Source organism: Passer montanus, unplaced genomic scaffold (genome assembly GCF_014805655.1).
Source record: "Passer montanus isolate IOZ18808 unplaced genomic scaffold, ASM1480565v1 scaffold74, whole genome shotgun sequence".
In the NCBI taxonomy this organism is placed as follows: Eukaryota; Metazoa; Chordata; class Aves; order Passeriformes; family Passeridae; genus Passer; species Passer montanus.
The window spans coordinates 510392-529305 of record NW_024372592.1 but is presented as its reverse complement, the minus strand read 5'-3'; the positions used below and the strand labels follow the sequence as shown (position 1 = coordinate 529305).

The 18914-nt window shown below is 44.5% G+C and overlaps 1 protein-coding gene across 3 annotated transcripts in view; it reads left to right on the top strand.

The window, feature by feature from the left end:
* Window positions 1-18914, top strand: part of SFMBT2 (Scm like with four mbt domains 2) — a 108757-nt gene that overhangs the window by 7749 nt on the left and 82094 nt on the right. For 2 of the 3 annotated variants that reach the window (XM_039730922.1, XM_039730920.1), the window contains exons 2-4: window positions 5313-5473; window positions 10607-10701; window positions 13407-13647. In XM_039730922.1, the coding sequence (XP_039586856.1) occupies window positions 5368-5473; window positions 10607-10701; window positions 13407-13647 (442 nt within the window). In that variant the 5' untranslated portion in view covers window positions 5313-5367. Of the gene's footprint in view, window positions 1-3645; window positions 3725-5312; window positions 5474-10606; window positions 10702-13406; window positions 13648-18914 lie in introns of all 3 variants that reach the window. The other variant, XM_039730921.1, reaches the window with a different exon arrangement.

Below are 18914 nucleotides of genomic sequence, written 5' to 3'. Positions count from 1 at the left end.
TCTTCAGACAAGTTTGGTTCCTTTCCTTCTCTGACTTTGAGATAGAGAATCCAGACCATCCCTGCTCTGGTGGTTCCCTAGTTTCCTGGTTTTACATGTTTCCACTCCAGGCTTACTCTTTTATTTTCTGCTGCTGGACAAATGCTGACTTCAAGAGCAGAAAGATGAGTCCCATTGAGTGGCTGGAGCAGTGACTGGAAGGGATCTTGGACTGACCATCCCTTACCCCAGGGCAGGATTAACTCTTCCAAGATCCCTTTGTGGGCACATTAGCATCCTAACTCCTCCAAAAAGCAGAGCTCTGTGCCCTTCCCACAGTGTATCCCACTTCTTCACCAAATTCATTGTAAGTGATTTCTTCTCTTGCCCAAATCCTGTTCCCTCCCTGCAGTTTCAACCCAGCTGCCTTCTTCAGTCCACCAAGAACATGGAAAACAGATTCTGTTCTTTCCCCATTCAGCTGTTTCTTATGTATTTGAATATTGTGAACATTCCTGGTTCTCCAGAGTACATGGGATTTGTTTCTTCCACCCCAGAGTGCAACACAGAGCTGTTCAAAGCAGTAAATTTCCCTTATTAAAATCCTGTGGGGTCTTCAATATGAAAGAGAAATTGTCAGTTGATATAAGTGAAAACATTTGGCGAGGGAAGCTCTCAAATAAATAATAAAAAAACCCTCTCAGGAATTTGGAAGAAAAGGTCCTTTAAAGGTTTCCAACTGGTACTTTGTCAGAGAGGAGAGACAAGCCGTTTTTCTAGGAGGTGAAACTTACTTGATGTGTTCAATATCCCTTTTCAGTGAGCTTCCACTGCATTGTGCAGATGCTCAGGGATGTGAGCATTGTGCCAGGCTGTTACAGCAGTGCATCCTGGATCATATCCCACAGGATGAGATCCCCTTCATCCTGCTCCACAAACAGGATGAGGACCACATGGCATTGAGCATGTCCCTTCACTGGTCTGGTGGCATGGCAGCAGGGTTGGAACCTGGTGATCTTTATGGCTTCTTCCAATCCAAACCATTCTATGACTGATGCAGCTTGTCTGCTGGGAAATCTGGATATTTAAAACATTAGCAGGTGCTGTGCAAGAACAGGAACCCCCTGGGGGTTGTTCATCTCATCTGAATTTCAGGTGTCTGAAATTAAGTCAGTCATCCTTTGGATGTGATTTTTCTTGGCTTGGTTTAGGCTGGGTGTTTGGAAGAGGTTCTCCCTCCAGAGGGTGGCTGAGCACTGGAACAGGCTCCCCAGGGAATTGGTCACTGCACCAAGCCTGACAGAGACCATAAAGTGTTTGGACAACATTCTCAGGCACGTGCTAGGATTGTTGGGGTTGTCTTGATGATTCTGGTGGGTCGTTTCCATCTCAGGACGTTCTGTGATTCTCTGACCCTGCTGCCACTCTCAAGTGTCACCGTGTTGAGAGGTGGGACCGTCTCCAGTCAGTGTCTGTTGCTGGATTTTGGAGGGCCCAAAATCAATCCCAGATCACTGGGAAAGCAAGGAAATTTATTTCTCCACCATTCAGGACTCGGCATTGCATTGGCACACCTGGTTCGCTGTTCAGGCTGGAGGTTTTAAGGATGCAGGATCTTTTTTGTCTTTGTGTCAGTCCTGATTAACCAAGCATGCTTTGGAGGGAGAAAGTAAGTTTTTCAGGAGTAGCTTTAAGGAAGAGCCCTAGGGCTGCTGGATTTGTGTGTGGGTAAGGGACCTCTCCCTACAGAGGATCACTCCAAAGGAAGAAAAACCAGGATGGAGCTGACAGGGGATGAGAAGTGTAAAATGGTGTGAGGAAACCAATGCTGTGCTTGTACAAAGAGCCAATATTGATGACAAGGCAGCACGTTGGGAGATAAAGGCAGGGCTGAGACTGACAGCCGTGGGAAGAAGGAAATAAAAGAGATTCTTTATTATATTGCCTGGCTTTTCCTGCCTGTGAGTTAAGAGCCTGGATCTGAATTAAATGCCAAGGGAATGGGAGCTGCGTGGGGGGAAGAATCGGATCTGTCTGAGCCACCACTGTGCAGAAACAATGAGCAAGGGATCTGAAACCAGGGAATTTCCCCCCTCCCTGCTCCTTCACATGCATTTCATGGGATTTTCCTTTGTGCTTCTGCCTGTTGTAATGTCACCTTGAGCCTCTTTTGGTGCTGTTTCCCATCACCTTGTTCCCAGGCTGGCTTGTGGTCCTTGATTTGGTTTCCAGAGGATTTCACACTGGCAGAGGAATTGGAGTACAGTGGTGTGTGCTGCTCGTGTAATGTTGATGATTGCAGGCCAGCCAGTGTGCTACTGTTAACAGTATGGCTGGGGACTCTGTTTGAAGTGTTAATTAGCAGCAATTAATAAGAAGTGAAAAATTAATACCCTGTGTCAGCTTTCTTTGCTAGTTAGTTGTATCAACACTAAAGCTCAGCGCTGTTTTGAGGCTGGTGTTTGCATAAGAGTTTGGTCTCATTGTCACATGCTGTTGGAAAAATACTGACGTGCCCTCCTACCATGACTGGTAAACTTATTATTCCCAAAATAAACCAAGTAATGGCCTCTGATAGATCCAGCTTCCTTGGGATGTGGATGCTGTTTGAAACATGACGTTTCAAAGTCAGTAAAGTTGTCCATAGCTTAAGCAAAAAATACATTAAAATGGAGTTGAAAACCCCAAAAATGTTGACGTTGCTGAATGTGCCTCAGAGATTCTGTATTTCCCCCTTTTAATTGAAGTGAGCTCAAACCCAGTCCCAGATGGGACCACTGAGAATGGGTCCCACTTGTGTTGCTGACACCTTGGGCAGGTTCCTGATGATTTACCCATCCATTTTCCATTTCTGGTGGGAAATTCCATTATCCAGAGGTTTGAGTCCCTCTCATGGGTCTGGTGGCAGATTTGGGGCTTGGCTGTGAAAAAAAAAAGGCAAATACTGTTATTGTCTGATTGGGCACCTTCAGCTTTTTGTCACATCATAACTCTGTTTTATCAGCATCATAGAAGCATCACAAGATTTAACTACAATACTGAGAGGATTATGTTTCTTCTTGGTATTTATATTGTTACCCCTGAGCTCTCTTTAAGATGATGGATTTGTTGTGTTTAAATTGATACCTCTGTTTCTCTCAGTTTTTTGCATTTTTTTCGTAGACCCAGGTTATCTTCCATCCTTGTCTGGTCCCTGGCAAAAATTAAAGCAGCCACATCCCCCAAGGTTTAGCTTCAGCTGGCATCTCCCCTCCTCTCACAATTAACAAGCTTGATGTAAAGTCCTGATACTTAGCTAATTTATTATTAATTATATTTACGGAGCATCTCTATCAAAGGAGAAGTGGGGTTTTTTTTTTGACTTTCAGTAAACTGACTGCTTCTAGTGTCATGGTTAATTGAAACTTAATATACACTGGGGATGAGTGATGTGCATGTTCTGAGGTTAGCTGCACTCAGAATGCTCGGAGTCTATAATACACTTAATTCATTAGCAAGTCTCATGTCAACAAAGAATAAAGATGTAGTGCTGGAGTGGCCGTGGCAGTGGGGAAAGGGTCATATTTGTGGAGTGCTTAAAGTTTGCTGAGCACTCTGAACAACCATATTGCTCTAAGCTGGGTTATGATCTTCATTTTTTAAAATACTCCTTTTTTCTTTCATTAGCAGATTCCTTTGAGCTGGGGAACATAAATTTCTAACTTTGCCTGAACAGCCGTTGGTGGAGGTTGAATCACCTGCCTTGGTAATTTGCTTCCATCAGTGATTTTTTTGGTGAAACATCTCTAGTTTTTGCAGGTTTTAATTGCAGCTGTGATTGCCCCAGCAGACATTTCCACCATGGTCCATCTAATGGATATCAGACGCTTGACATGCTCCTCATCTTTTTCAGTTCTGATATAACTGCTCACACAAGTCCATTTCTTCTTTTAAATTGCCATAGGAGCGGCCTTAAAAACTGGGAGTGAGAAATCCATGGCAGAACAATCTCCTCCTTTCTATTTTATAACCATCATATCTAGTCTTCTAGAATATGCCTCCAGAGTAGTAAAAGTTGAAAAAATCCCATATATTTTTACCATCTTATTACATCCTGCTTTGCCTGGCCTCTGGCAGTAAACTTCTTTCCTACTTTTAGGCAAACATTTTGCAGAGCATTTGGCACAGTCCTCTGTGTCCTGCAGGATTTGGAGGCTCCTCTAATAAGCAGGACCAGTCCTCCCCATCAGATATTCTGGACACACACCTTCCCTACTGCCTGGCTTTGCTTTAGCATATCTTGTGTGAATAGCTGCTTCCCTCTGTGCCCATAACCCCAGCTCTTGGTTTCTCTTTTTCAGTCGTCCTTTGGCACCTCGTAATTCATCAGCATCTCAGAGTTTTACTGAAAAGCTCACTTTGGAGTTGTTTTTCATCTGCTCCTAAAGGTGTTTCTCGGGGTATTGCTTGTCTGGTGGCTTAGTGTGCCTGGAAATGCAGTTCTCATTTAGTCTGGTGTCTGACGCAAGATCTGATCAGCCTGGGTGCCCTTCCTCATATTGTTTTTCATTTCTGTGTGTTTGTATTCAGCTTTGAATTTACTATGGTCACACCTGCTAGAAGAAGCTCCTCTGCTAACACAACCCAATTTAAAATCAGCTAGTGTTTCCTGCCCTGCATGTTAAAACTGGTACAGTTACCTTAGGTCAGTCCTCATGCAATAAACAGTTGCAGCCAGCACTATTTCATGAAGGTATCTGGATTTTGCCTGCTCAGTTTTATTTTTTAGAGTTACTTTAGTCTCTTTCTCATGAGTGTTTTTGTTTCGGTGTTTCCTCTGTTTCATTATCACAAATCTCCCTCTTTGGAAGTTTGAATATTTATGGAGTGAGATATATCTCACACAGCATCAAAAACTGGAAATCGAGGGCTGAAATGGCTGGAAGATGGTGGAGGTGGTTTTTTTAGCATGGGTTGTGCTGCCTTGTGGGCTCATCCTTCTCTCTCTGTTGGTGAGCTGGAGGGAACTTCAAGATGTGAAACCTCTGATGCTGTTTATTGCCTTATTATCTTCTCTCTTGTCATTATTTTTGCTGTTGCTCTTATGATATGATATGATTGTTGTGGTTTTCATCCAACCCCAGCTGCAGGCTGGAGACGAGCAGGATGGAAGGGTCACCATCAGAGAGTCATAGAATTATTTAGGTTGTAAAAGACCTCTGAGGTCTTTCATTCCAGCTGTATCAAGATGGGGTGGCATGAAAACCATCAGGAAATGCTGAGGGAATGGGTTGGTGTACAATAAATCATTCATTGTTGGTTGTTTTTTGTTTTTTTTTTCATTTTCCTTGTAGCTTGTCCTCCTTGCTGCAGGATGCATTAGGAAGGCCAAGCCACTTCCTCTGAGCCATGGAGACGAGGGCATCCTTCATTGGCAGCATGAGAGAGACCCAGCAGCTCTCCCCAGAGAAGGATCCCAGCCCAGCCAACGGTGATGAGGAGCAGTTTGATTCAGGTGAGCTCCCCTTCACCCCCACGGGTCCTTTTCACTGCTGCAGCTCCTCACTGGCAGAGCTGGGAGCCAGGGAGGCGTTGGGAAGGGTTGTACAGCTCCAAGCCCTTTTTTGGGTCTTAAGGATTGGACTGTGTCCTGTGATGGATGGGAAATAGGAGCTTTTCCTCTTCTGGACCTCACCTGCAGTAGGTATCAGCTATTCAAAATTTAAACAGTCAGACATGGAAAATCTTTCCCAAGGTATCATATTGTGTTCTCCCAGCTTCCCCAGCATTTTTTATTCTGTTGAAATTTTGTGGTAAAGAGAGAGAGAACAAACATTCAGAATTTTACAGCATTTCTCCTTTGTTTTGACCTTCCCCCTAATTTCCTTCACTGTTTTTTGGAGTGCTTCAGGTGAGGGGGTTTCACAAACACTGAGGAGAGGAGAGCTGCTCACATGTTGTCCTTGTGCTCGTGACTGGATGCTTTGTAGTGCTCTGGGATGGGCTCCTGAAGGTGTCAGGATCTGCTGTGCTAAATTTGGGTGTTCTGTGGTAGATGCAGAAAAGTAAATGCTACATTCTGGTGATTTTTCATGGATTCAGGTGCTTTTACTTCCCATATCCAGTCTTAGCAGGAGGAGACTGTGTCGTATGATGAAAAAGTACACTATGGCTAGACCTAACCTACTTTCTTTCTGAAGCCAAGGTTTTCCCTGCTTCTCCCTCAGCATGTCAGAAATTTGGCCACTCAGCCTTCAGTTTCCTCACTTCTTGTAGCAGCTCAGTGATTTTCATGTTTCCTTGGACACCAGATCCTTGGATTTCCAGAGTGGACACATCTGGGCTGGTCTAGTCACCACTGGATCTATTTTCATCTGTGGTTGAGAGGTTGGAATCTCTAAGATGAGATTCAGTTGGCCAGCCATAGACTTTTTTTTGGGAATGAGGAGAACTGGCTTGCAATGCCTAAATTGTGATGGGGATAAGGATTTTGATGGTTCTCCCAAGGCTGTGCCAGAGGTTTGTGGTTGGTCAGGTGTCTGTGTGTCTCCCTCTCCCCACACCTGTTGTGGGAGCATTTCAGTGCTTTGTTCACTCAAAAAGTCATGTCTGTGTATCTAGGTGCTATAAATAAGATGTCTAAGCAATTTGCCTTAAATACTTTCTCCTACAGTGAAGCCTGGGAAAAAAAAAAAAAAGTAAAAATCAGTATTTCTGGGGTCACAGGGTTTGGGTATTTTATCCCTTTTCTTTTCCATAGCTGAACATTCCAGGGGGTTGTTAACAGCTGGAACAGTTGCATTTTTATCATGTCAATGCATGAGCACTTTAAAGCCATTGAGAGGCTCACAGATAATGACTTGTTGATTTTATTTGTCATCCTGGGCTTGTTTATACATCACTGTATTGCAAACCAGCCAGCCTTGACTCTTTCATTAAGAAAAAGCTCTGGACCTAAGTACCAATAATTGGAAAGGGAGCTGGTATGTAAAATAGGTTTAATGCCAGATTTATCACCTTTCAGGGTGTCCTGTGCTCCTCAGCAGTTGGGTTTTTGTGATGCATGAGGAGATTTGTGTGCAGCCCTGTTGCAGGTGTGGGTGGTGTTGGGTTCTTTGGGCTGGTCCCATCCCTGTGCCACTCTGTGTCTGCTCTGGGTGCCCCCCTGCCAGAATTCCAGCAGGGAACAAAGTCCATTGAAAAAACATTTTGAAAACATACAGTCCCTTCAGAATGTGTTGTGGTGAAATGAAGCAAAATAAACCACTGATGCTGTGATAAATGAGTGCTCTGACATTATTTTTACAGACCTTGTAAAAGTAATTTCCTGATAAAGTCTGCAGATAAAACATGGTAGAGGAGCCAGGCTGGTGATGTGTCAGAGAGGAATGAGCTGACAGCCAGGGAAGGCTGCAGCTCTCACTCTGCCTTGCCTCTGGGCATTGAAGCCTCTTTATTTGGGTTTAGAAAGGAGAGATCTGGGTGGTATTTTATTCAGCAGGTGGTGGTGGTGTGAGTTCTGCTGGGCAGCATGCGAAAGAACCTGCCAGTGAGAGTTTCTGTGCTGGCCTGTGGCAGAGTGGGTCAGGGTCAATAAGGTTGTGAAGGACTTGATGCATCCATAACTAGCATCTAGTTATACTTGTTAAAAAGCTTTTTACAAATTCTGGAGAAGACTCTGACCTGCCTGGAGACATTGGGCCTTGCAAGGGCTGGGGATGATGCACTGAACTGAAAACCTCTGTGGAGTGAATCTTTCCTGTAAGACTGCTGAGGAGGGCTGGGGAAAAGGAGACACGTGCTGAAGGAGAGACTTGCCTTGACTCACACGGGATGAGAGCAAAAACAAATAAAAACAGAGTGCACAGAGAGCATCCTGGGCTGAGGGAAAGGGAAATGCTCTGACATGGAAGTGCATTGTATTTGTGGGGTTCCCAGACGAAGGGAGGAATGATGGATCTGACTCCATGTTCTCAGAAGGCTAATTTATTATTTTATGATACTATATTATATTAAAGAATACTATACTATACTATACTATACTATACTATACTATACTATACTATACAGAAAGGATGCTACAGAATGCTAAAAAGATAATAATGAAACTCGTGACTCTCTCCCCAGAGCCCCGACCCTGACTGGCCATTAAGTCAAAGAAAAAGATAATAATGAAAACTTGTGACTCTCTCCCCAGAGCCCTGACCCTGACTGGCCATTAAGTCAGAACAACTCACACCAGAACCTGATGAAACAGTCACCTATGGCTAAACAATGTCCAAACACATTCCAAAGCAGCAAAACACAGGAGAAGCAAATCAGATAATTGTTGTTTCCTTTTTTCTCTGAGGCTTCTCAGCTTCCCAGGAGAAGAATCTTGGGCAAAGGGATTTATCCAGAAAATACGACTGTGACAGAAGTGCCTGACCAGGAGAGAAGAGAGCCCAGGGCTGATCTGGAAGTCACAGAATCACAGAGTTATTTAGATTGGAAAAGAGCTTTGGGTCCAACCATTCCCCCAGCACTGACAAGAGCACACCCTAAGCCATGTCCCCACATGCCACATCTCTGTGTTAATGTTTTAAATCCCCCCAGGGATGGTGACTACTCCACTGCCCTTTGCAGACTGTCCCAAATGTCCTGGCCATGTCCTGAGGTGGAGATGCCCTTGGGATTGTTGGAAAATTCCATCCCAACCCCACAGACAGAGGTATCAGGGAGAGATGAGGCAGAGGAGATGATGCCCTTCAAGCTTTTCATGTCAGGTGTTTCTGACCTTTGGTGGGATGGGGATTGGTTGAGCTCATGGTAAAAAGTTGCTTAAGCAATTTTAAGCCTGGAATGGATAATCACACCTGCCCATCTACTGATGGACTTGGTTTTCGAGGCTCAGCCTTTGAAATCTCTGCACACAGCTCTTCTCTGTAACATTAACTCTGCAGGGTTGCAGGCACGAAGGCTGAAAAATATCCCTGTTCATCTAAATTGCCTGCCTGCATGATACAGAATTTTTCCACCAAGCTCCTACCTTGTGGTTAAGTTGTGGCTTATCATTCAGTCAAGGTTGAACAAACCCCTCATTCTGGGTCAGATAGCTCAAGTAGAGCCAGCTTCTGAGCCTGGAGCTTTTTGCAGTCATTGCAAAAATCAAAACAAAGCCCATTCCTTATTCTGCCATGAATTTGTCTATTTTTGGATTGTAATCATGGAATTGGGTTATTTCTTGCTGAGTTGAAGAGTCATTTGGTAGCCTCTTTATCACTGGAGTAAATGTTGATTTTCATCTCCATATTTAAGAAGATGATTTGAGTTTAGGGTGAGGAGGCAGACTTGATGCAGCAGCATGCAAGTGTTTAATAGTGTTGACAGCTCAGCTTTGAACTCCCAGACAGATCTTTACCCTCCACCAGCTCTGTCTCAAAAACCCTCTTCTGATCCCCTTTTTTCTCCCTCACCTATATGGGTCTGGTGCCACAGGCAGCAAATAAAAACTGTGTCTTCCCCTTTTAATAATGAGAGATTCCCCCTGCACAACATAATTTTCTCTGGTCCTGGAAACTGGAGACCTGTAGCAATAATTGCAATAAATTAACCTAGCCTTTTTCTTCATAAAACTGTCTGGGGAGGGTTCTTAATTCAGTTTGTCATGAGTCACTTTAATTACATCATGACCACACTGATGAATGCTGGGGCAGGTAAAGGGTCTCGCAGAGTTTGCCTGATAAATGCTTATTGCAAAGAGCTCATTGCTAGACTGTAAATATTTTTGCTCTGGGGATGAAACTGGCCTTGCAAGATTGCTCGGGAACAAAATGAAAACAATCAGATTTGGCTGATTTTCTGTAAGTGAAAGAAGATTTATTTTTAATTATTGCTGGGTGCGTTTCAGGGATGGTTTGGAGTCTTGGCTCTGCCTCAGTGTGGTTTAAAAGGAAGGAAAGAAGGAGTGGTCATGTCCAGCCCTTGCTGTGGGGAGGGATTGTGTGGGGGAGAGAGGACACAGAGCCCCAAATTTGAAGGGGAGCAGACAATTAGAAGGCAGTAGGGGGGTCTAGTGAGGTTTGGGGAAAGCAGCTGTAGCCATGGGGAAAAGGGGTTTATCTGAAATTTATGGATGCAGTGATGCTGAGGAAGGAGGAGAAGGGGTGGCAGGAGTGAGAGTGGGTCTCACTCACCCAAGGGTTGGAGTGTTTGTTCTACACATGGCTCAGGCAACAGAAACATCTTCTAATTTATCCCTGGGGCACTGCTGCAGTCACCAGTGCTGGGGGAGCACTGTGAGGGCACAAGGACATTCGTTGCACCTCGGTGGTGGTGGCAGGCAGGGAGTCACCAAATGCAAAATAAAAGAGCCCAAGTGCCTCTTGCAGTGTGTGACAGTTTTGTGCCCCCACTGCCATGGAAGCAGAGTCATGTCTGGTCTCAGTGTTGGCTGCTAAAACCCCAGAGCCTGCTGAATTCATAGCAAGAGCTGGTCAAAACACAGATCCTCAGAGCAGGCTTTCTGTTTTCCCTTCTGTTGGTGTTTATACTGGTTGCTATTATCACCCTGAACTCTTTGACACAACTTTTGCCTTCTTTGGCTGTGTTTTCGGCTGCTTTTCTTTCCCTCATTTTAATTTTGTTTTTTTCTTTTTCTTTTGAACAGATGAGGGCTCCAGCATTGAGGATGCAGACTTCAACTGGGACGAGTTCCTGGAGGAAACAGGAGCCAGTGCTGCTCCCCACACCTCCTTCAAACATGTATGTGCTCCCTCTGAGCCTCGTGGGTGTTGTACATGTTCCCTCTTCTGGTTTTCAGGGGCTCCCTGGAGAACTGCAGTGGAGTCTTCCCATTTTGGGGAGAGTGTGTCTCCACGTAATTTTGTGGCTTGTTTTGTAGGGCTAAAGGAGTTGCAGGGATGAAAAACCTCTCTTTTATCTAGTCTGAAAAGCCAGGAGAGTCCTGCATTCCCTGTTCTGCTTTCATTTTAACAACAGTTAACCCAGGGTATTGCAGGATGAAGGACCATAATTCTCTAAACTGGAGATTTGCAGGGCAGTGCTTATTGTGGAGTTTATTTTTGATCCAGCAGCTGCTTGGAGAGGGCATCTTGTCCCAGATTTCTGCTCCAGGCTCCAAGTAGAAAGTTTAGTGCTTCGTGAGCACATCCTTAAGGATGTCTTCATTTGTGAGGAGATGCCCACATCACCCTGCTGATGCTGCTGGCTGCAGTGTCTCACAGCACCTCAGTCCTGGGAGTGTCAGTGTGGGATGCGTTGGTGCTGGGAACAGCCCTTGGTGACTGCTTCACAATCTGAAACTTGATCCTGAAAAATCTGGCTTAAAAAAAAGCTGAAAGCTGTTAGAGGAGATTGTATTACCTGTGTCTCCTTCTCCTCTTGATGTGACTTCCAGTCACAAGTCTCTTGGCTTCCAGAGTACCTCGTTGGTGTTATGGTGAGCACAGGGAGAAAACCAGCAGATGAATCACTCTCTGCAGGCATCAGGCTCAGGTGTTTGGAGCTGCAGCTGCCAGTCTGTACTGGGAGGAGGCCAGGAGATCCCATTTGTACTGGGACACGGGCCACTCTGTACCCTGGATTATTTGTGAGGACTCTGAGCATCACTGAATCCTGGTTAAGCACTGAGTAAAGCAGTGCATGTCTCAGACCACCTCAGTGTTTAGACCATGTCCAAAGGCCCCTCTCAATTGTTCTCTGGGCACTGATTCTGCTGGAAGTGCCCACACCAGGAAAGCACATGGAGTGCAGATGATGAATGGGTTTGGCTGGGCAGCCCTTGGGGTCAGAAGCTGGAGCTGGATGAGGGAGGGATTACTGCTGATGGACCAGAGGAGTGTTTTCTCAGCAGCTTGGCATCCCCACATCTGTGAAATCCTCAGCTGAGCAAGTACACCATGTTATATTTGTCTTTGTAAATAAAAGAGTCATTTAAAACTGCCATTTCAATTGGAAATCTATCAGAGACATTATATCTAGAGTTATAATCCCTCTGGATTCAGTGGTCTTTGTAAATAAAAGAGTCATTTAAAACTGCCATTTCAATTGGAAATCTATCAGAGACAGGCTTACCTAGAGTTATAATCCCTCTGGATTGAGTAGCTGATAAGGTTCTAAGAAACCTGTGACAACCTGTCCTTAAATATCTCCTGAGGAATGACAGGTTACATTTTGGATGGTTTTGTGAAGGCTGGCACCTGACCAGTGCCCTGGCATCCACCTCTTTATCAGCAGCAGCTAGAGGCATCCCACTGTCCTTGGAACACAGGTTGTGCTGCAGCAGGCCCTGGTGTTCATCAGCAGTGCCAGCAGTGTCCCAAAAGAGATGCACTGGCATATCCAGTGTTCTATGGCAAGTTGCAGGTGCCCTGTCACTGCTAAGTGGAAGTGACATCTCCATCAGATGTCAGGACAGTGACCCAGACAATTCACTTCTTTCAGTGACGGGTCATAACCTCATTTTCCATGGGGGGATTGATTGAAGCTTGAGCTGCTGAGGATGGGTGCAGTGGAAATTCTCTCCTTGGTCTGCCTGGTGCAGCATTCAGCCCTTGATGCTTGTCAAGCAGTGTTGTTATGTGCCCAATTATTGTAGTTGGGCTTAACTCCTATAGGTGCTCCATAGCTGCCTTTCTGCGTCCTGTGATTTGCCTGGGAAATGAAACTTCATTTGAGTTATGCTGACTGTGCCCAAGGCATTAGTGACATTTAGGGATTGAAGATGAGTGCCAGTCCTCTCTTGGATGCAGTACACCTGAAGGTACCACTCCTGCACTTCAGAGCCTCTGGGACTTGCATGATGGGCCAGTGAAGTAGGAATGGAACTGCCCAGACAGATGGAGAAGGAGGTGGTTGGATTAAGAAGCACAATCAGCCCTCCTATCCCAGGGCTGCTCTTTAACAGCTGTGGTATTTTCAGGGTCTCCAGGATGAAAGAGGAGTGATTGAATCTGACTCCATGTTCTTAGAAGGCTAATTTATTATTTTATGTTACTGTGATATTAAAGAATGCTATACTAAACTATACTAAAGAATACAGAGAAGATACAGACAGAAGGCTATGAAGAGTGATAATGAAAACTCGTGACTTCTTCCAGAGTCCCGACGCAGCTGGCCCATGATTGGCCAATAAGTAAAAACAATTCACATGCAACAAGTGAAATTATCACCTACCACATTCCAAAGCAGCAAACACAGGAGAAGCAAATCAGATAATTATTGTTTACATTTTTCTCTGAGGCTTCTCATCTTCCCAGGGGAAGAAATCCTGGCGAAGGGATTTTTCCAGAAATTATGACAGTGACAAAGAACTTCCAGGGGGAAGAAATCCTGGCAAAGGGATTTTTTCCAGAAAATATGACAGTGACAAAGAACTTCCATGGGAGGGGAGAGGGGTCTCCCTACCCAGCAGAAAAAGTAACACCATCCCTTTCTCATTTTACAAGGTTGAAATCAGCCTTCAGAGCAGTTTCCAGCCCGGGATGAAACTGGAAGTGGCCAACAAGAGCAACCCAGACACGTACTGGGTGGCTACCATCATCACCACGTGTGGGCAGCTGCTGCTGCTGCGCTACTGTGGCTACGGCGACGACCGCAGGGCTGACTTCTGGTGTGACGTGATGACAGCAGACCTGCACCCCGTGGGCTGGTGCACGCAGAACAACAAGGTCCTGATGCCTCCAGACGGTGAGCTCTGCCTGCTTTGTTGGGGTCCTGCGCTGGTGTTGGGCTGTGGGGTCATCTCCAGGTTTCTGGTTGGTCTGGGGTTGTATTTGCGGGGCGCCCCGATGAAGGAAGGAATGGTGAATCTGACTCTGTGTTCTCAGAAGGCTAATTTATTATTTTATGATACTGTATTATATTAAAGAATACTGTACTAAACTGTACTGAAGAATACAGAAAAAATACTTACTCAATGCTAAAACATAATAATGAAAACTTGTGACTCTCTCCAGAGTCCCGACACAGCTTGGCACAGATTGCCTCATGAGTCAAAACAACTCACGCCAGAATCCCATGAAACAATCACCTGTGGGTAAACAATCTCCAAATGCGTTCCAGACGAGCAAAACACAGGATAATCAAATGACATAATAATTGTTTCCCTTTTTCTCTGAGGCTTCTCAGCTTCCCAGGAGAAGAATCCTGGGCAAAGGGATTTTTCAGGGAATGTGAATGCGATGTAGGATGGGTACTCCAGGTCCTCAGCTGGTGTTGGGTGATGTGGGCAGGGTCCTGTCCCCACAGGATTCAGTTTGCCAGTCAGCCTCCAACAAAGGAGTTTTTGCTCTAGTTGGTGACAGAAGGCACTTCCATAGGGAGATGTCTTTTTACTGCTGAACTGTAATGCTGTGATTTTCACTTTGGGGAGAAAACTGTCCTGTTCTTGTAGAAAGGAGGGATGAAATTCAAGAGTGAGAACAAACTAAAATAAGCAAGATCAGCTTGGGTGTAACCAGAAGCTGACCTTGTACTCAAAAGAGTTTTGCCCTGAAAGTTTAAAACCTTCCATTGCCAGACTCTGTCAGCTCTTAATTCCAATGGTAGATCCACGTGATTAAAGATAGCAGAATTTGGTCATTATTGATTAGGGCATGTCCTGATTGGCAGCTCTTAGGTGCACAAAAGCTGAATGGAAGTGTTGTAGGTTCCTGAGTGGCCCATGTGGAGCAGTTTGTTAATAATACAGTTTGATCCCCAGTGTATAGGAATATAAAAATATATGTATATATAGGCTATGTGCATCAACAGAGCAGCTGTGGTGTATCCTTGCTACTACATTGCTCCAGGCAGAAGCATATTGTCAGTGTTGCTGCTAAGTATTCCTGCCATATATCCCATTTATTCTGGATCAAGGGAAGAAGAGATGAATATTCAGCCTCCAGCTTGTGCATACATTTAAGGAAAGTCTCATTTAAGGGCTCTGCTGCTGAAGTAACTCTTTCCCTTTTTGCTGTGTGGCCATTGGAAACAGTGCATGTGCCAGTTGTGTGCCACGTGGGAATTCTCCTGGAGTAAGTGTTCCCTGACTTCCTCCTGAAGTGAGCTGTAGACAGAGTCTTTGAATCAAAGCTGACATTCCTGCCTTGCATATGCCCAACTGTGAGCTAAACTTGTCTTTTTGTTCTGGTCTGTGTGTTTTGAATAAACACAAGATTGATTGCTTAAAAAAAAAAAGAAAAAAAAAAAGAAGCCTTGAAGATAAATATGTCTGACAAATCTCTTGGCTTAGTACCAGTAAATCAAGCTGATGTGAGAGGGGTGAGGTATTTTATTTTATTGGCCTCTTAAACTGCATTTTATTATGTGGATTACAATCAGCACTACCAGAAAGGTGTACAGTGCTACAGACTAAATCTCAAATGTGAGGGTCAGGGGGGTAAGAGAATTTACTGAATGTCATAATAGAAAATAACAATTCCCTTATAACCTGAGGCTACTCCTTTGCACAGATCTGCTGGAATTTGCCCTTTGGGTCGTGGCCACTCTGTGTGAATTGCCTTGCTTGAGTGACTGCAAGTGTGCAGTGTGACCTACATCCCTTTTTCTCTGGTGGGTGATGTAACTGGACACCAGGGTGCTGAATGTGGGCAACTGCCCTGTCAGTTTGGGGTGGTTTTTTTGTTTATTTTCTCACTCCCACTCCCATTTTCAGTGAATAAACTTTGTTGAAGATGTCACAGTATAATTTTCAAAAAGAAGAAATTAAATGCATGAGTTGTTATTGCAAAAGAGATTTAAGCATTTAAGAGCTTGGCTCATATTTTGGAGTGAGGCATCTAAAATGCTCAAGAGGATCTGAGCCTTCAGGACTTAAAGAATCATTGGACCCGTGCACTGGTAAAAGAGAAACTGATGTTCTCTGTGGAGATTTTTTTAAACCTCTGTATTTTGTTGTCAGACTTTTGGGGGGAAAAAAAAACAGCTTTAAATTGCACGGAGCTGGTTCTGAAGGCATCAGTTCTGCACTGTAATCTTGATTACAGTGACTGTATCTGTTGGCTACACCATGCAATCAAACAGCATGGCTGGGGCTGGTTGTCATTAGGCTGTGATTTTAATCAGGAGCTGAAGGCTTTGGTTAGAAAGCAGAGTTGCCCAAATGGACTTGTTTAACAGCCAGAATGACAGCGCTGGGACAGTGCTTTGTTTCTGCTCACGAGTCAGGTTGGACTGATCGCTGCTCATCTCGTAAATGTGGTGCCAGACAGGAATGGTGGAGTGATGGGACAGAGAATTTCATTAGATGGGAGAGAGATGCAACAAAATGGGCTGGTTCAGTTCAGCAGATCAATAGAACTTGATTTAAAGTCCAGCACACACAGAGCTTTTAAGAGGCGGCTGCCAAATAATTGTAGTTTATGATCCAAATCGAAGGAAGTTGATTCATTTGCAGGCTGCTGCTCCATTATTTATGGGGTGACATTAGTTGCATCATGGGGCCTGTGGCCTGTGAGTAAAATGTCAAGTCATGTTCTGTTCTCCTGTGACGTGATGGTGCAGTCACCAGATCAGGAATACCTGAGGTGGCAATAAAATGTCTTGGTTTATGGCAGGATGGTGTGAGTGCACGTGTGCCTGTGAGCTTCACGGTCCAGCCCCCTCCTTCACAGGAAATCAGAGGAGTAAAATTGTAGTTACTTCAGGCTTTGCCATTAATTATATTTTTCTCATTACAAATCGGTGTGTAATTTGAATTGCAAACTCAACTATCCTGGCAGAATAGATCTGTTTACCATTCAAAGCAAAATGAAAATTATTTAAATTAGTTAATATAGAACTCATTTGAATGAATTGGATGTTTATTCATGAACTAGCTGAGGCAAGTGTGAAGCTGTCCTTATGGTCTGTAGCTTTGGCACTGATCAGCTCTAATGTCACGTCCTGGGACAGAGATTTCTTCTTTATTGCATATTAACTGTGGTGTAAGCAGTGGGTAACTACAGCCTGATGTAGCTGAGTGTGAAATTTTCATCCTTCCTGACAAGGCCCTTCAGCACTTGTAATTCATATGAGGAAGGGCAGCCTGCTTCAGAGTTCACTGGCAGTGGCAGGGCTGTGGTGGAGGCTTTGTTTCCTCCACTGTAAGGGTGGGATGTAAGGCAGATTTTCCATCAGTTACTTAAAATTTCCCCATTGTATCAGCCTGTATGGAAACAGGGATAGCATTTATCCCCAAACACTCTTCCTCTTCTAAGTGCAGTTTGTTGCCATCCTTCATCCCTTGGACTGAGCATCCTTCATCCCTTTTACCCACTGAGCATTAGAAATTTAAGCCTAACTAAACTTTGCTGACTAGTGAGAGGACAAGAGGTGTCCTTTAGCCTGTTCTTTTCCATGTGCTGTTTTCCTTTGTTGGTGACAGTTGAGTTCCTGGACACCATCGGGTGCAGGAGCGGCGTGGGGAACCTGACAAGTGTAGTAGCTAAATTATGCATTGTGAAAGAGCAGGGACGTCCTGTGATTGACACTCGGGGGTTTTTGTACAGATTGCAGATTTCCAGCTGAGCTGACAGAGCCCAGGCTCTCCTGGCACTGTTGTAATGCATCCTGGAATGAGCTAAAGACACGGGATGACGGGATTGTTTTGTACACTTGGAACTGCAGCAGTGGCTCTGCTTTGATGCTATTGACAGATGGAAATTCAAACAGGGCATATCTGTGAGCTCGAGTCTGTGGAGATGGAAAGAAACACAGCAGGGAGAGAACCAGGTCTGTATTTTGGTTTTTTGGTGGGCTGGTGCAAATGGGGAAACCTCTGAACACTGGCTGTACCTGGGCTTGGTGACCAAGAAGATCAATTCCACTGTGATTTTGTGTAGGAAAGCAGCTTTTACTTCCCTGTTGCATCAATACAAGCAGGATTAAAGTTCAGAAGTCTGATCCTGGGTTGAAATAACCTTCTCTTTCATGGTGCTGAGCTTGATAAAGTTTAATCATCAAATCTACCATTAAGACAGGTAGACTTAAAGCATTTTGCCTGCCCAGGCTTTCTGTGAAGGCAAACACCATCATTTGGTCAGTATTTGAGACAGGTTTTCATGTGGCTGTTAGGTGAGATTAACTCCTATCCCAGATGTAGGCCAAAGGAGGGAAATGTCACTGTGGTTCCAAGAACTGGGTCAGATTCTGGGCAGGATGTGGTTGAAAAGGGAGATAAAGTTTGTGCCACGGTATATTGGGTTACCATCAAATGGCAACTTACTGCTTTTTTTGTTTGGTTGGTTTTATAAATTATCACGTGAATCTGTCACAGGGCAAAATCCTGCTCTTTGAGGTCAGCAGTGTAAAGAAGGGGAGAACTGAATCTGGTTTGCCTTGTTGAAGTTTACAGCAGGATGATTTTGAATGGCCAGAAGATGGTCTGCTGTGTTGCAGGTGTGGATTTGATGTCACTCCAAGGCACACAGAAGTCTTTTTTTGGGGTCACAGCTCAGGGTGGTGGTGATGTGGCCCATACCCTTGGCTTTCGGCATCATTATTGAGTTATCAGAATTCTCCCTTGCTGAATGCAAAGCTTGTCTGTGGGTGCTCAAAAGAAGGACACAGAGATGTGAGATAATGTTTCTGACAATGGATGAGGGTGTTCAGAGATTCCCTTTCAGACAATACAGTCATGGATATAGTTGGGGTTTTTTGTTTTTTTTTAAAATGAAGTCATCATCCCCCTGGTGATCTCATCCCAGAGGAAGTAAAAATTAAACTGTACTTGCAGGTAGAGGGATCAGATGGGCAGGGTGGACTGGACTTCTCCTTTTGCTTTTTTACTGGTATGGAGAGCAGATCTGGCCCTGGTTTAGCTCTTTCACCTGAAATATTGCTTCCTAAGAGCTTGAGGCTGGAGAAAATAAGTAGGCATTCACTGAGCTTATGCTGTTTTACATCAGCTAAGAACTGGGCCCTCGAGCCAAGTAAAATGAAACTCGGAAATCTTCTTTGGCAGGTTGCACTGT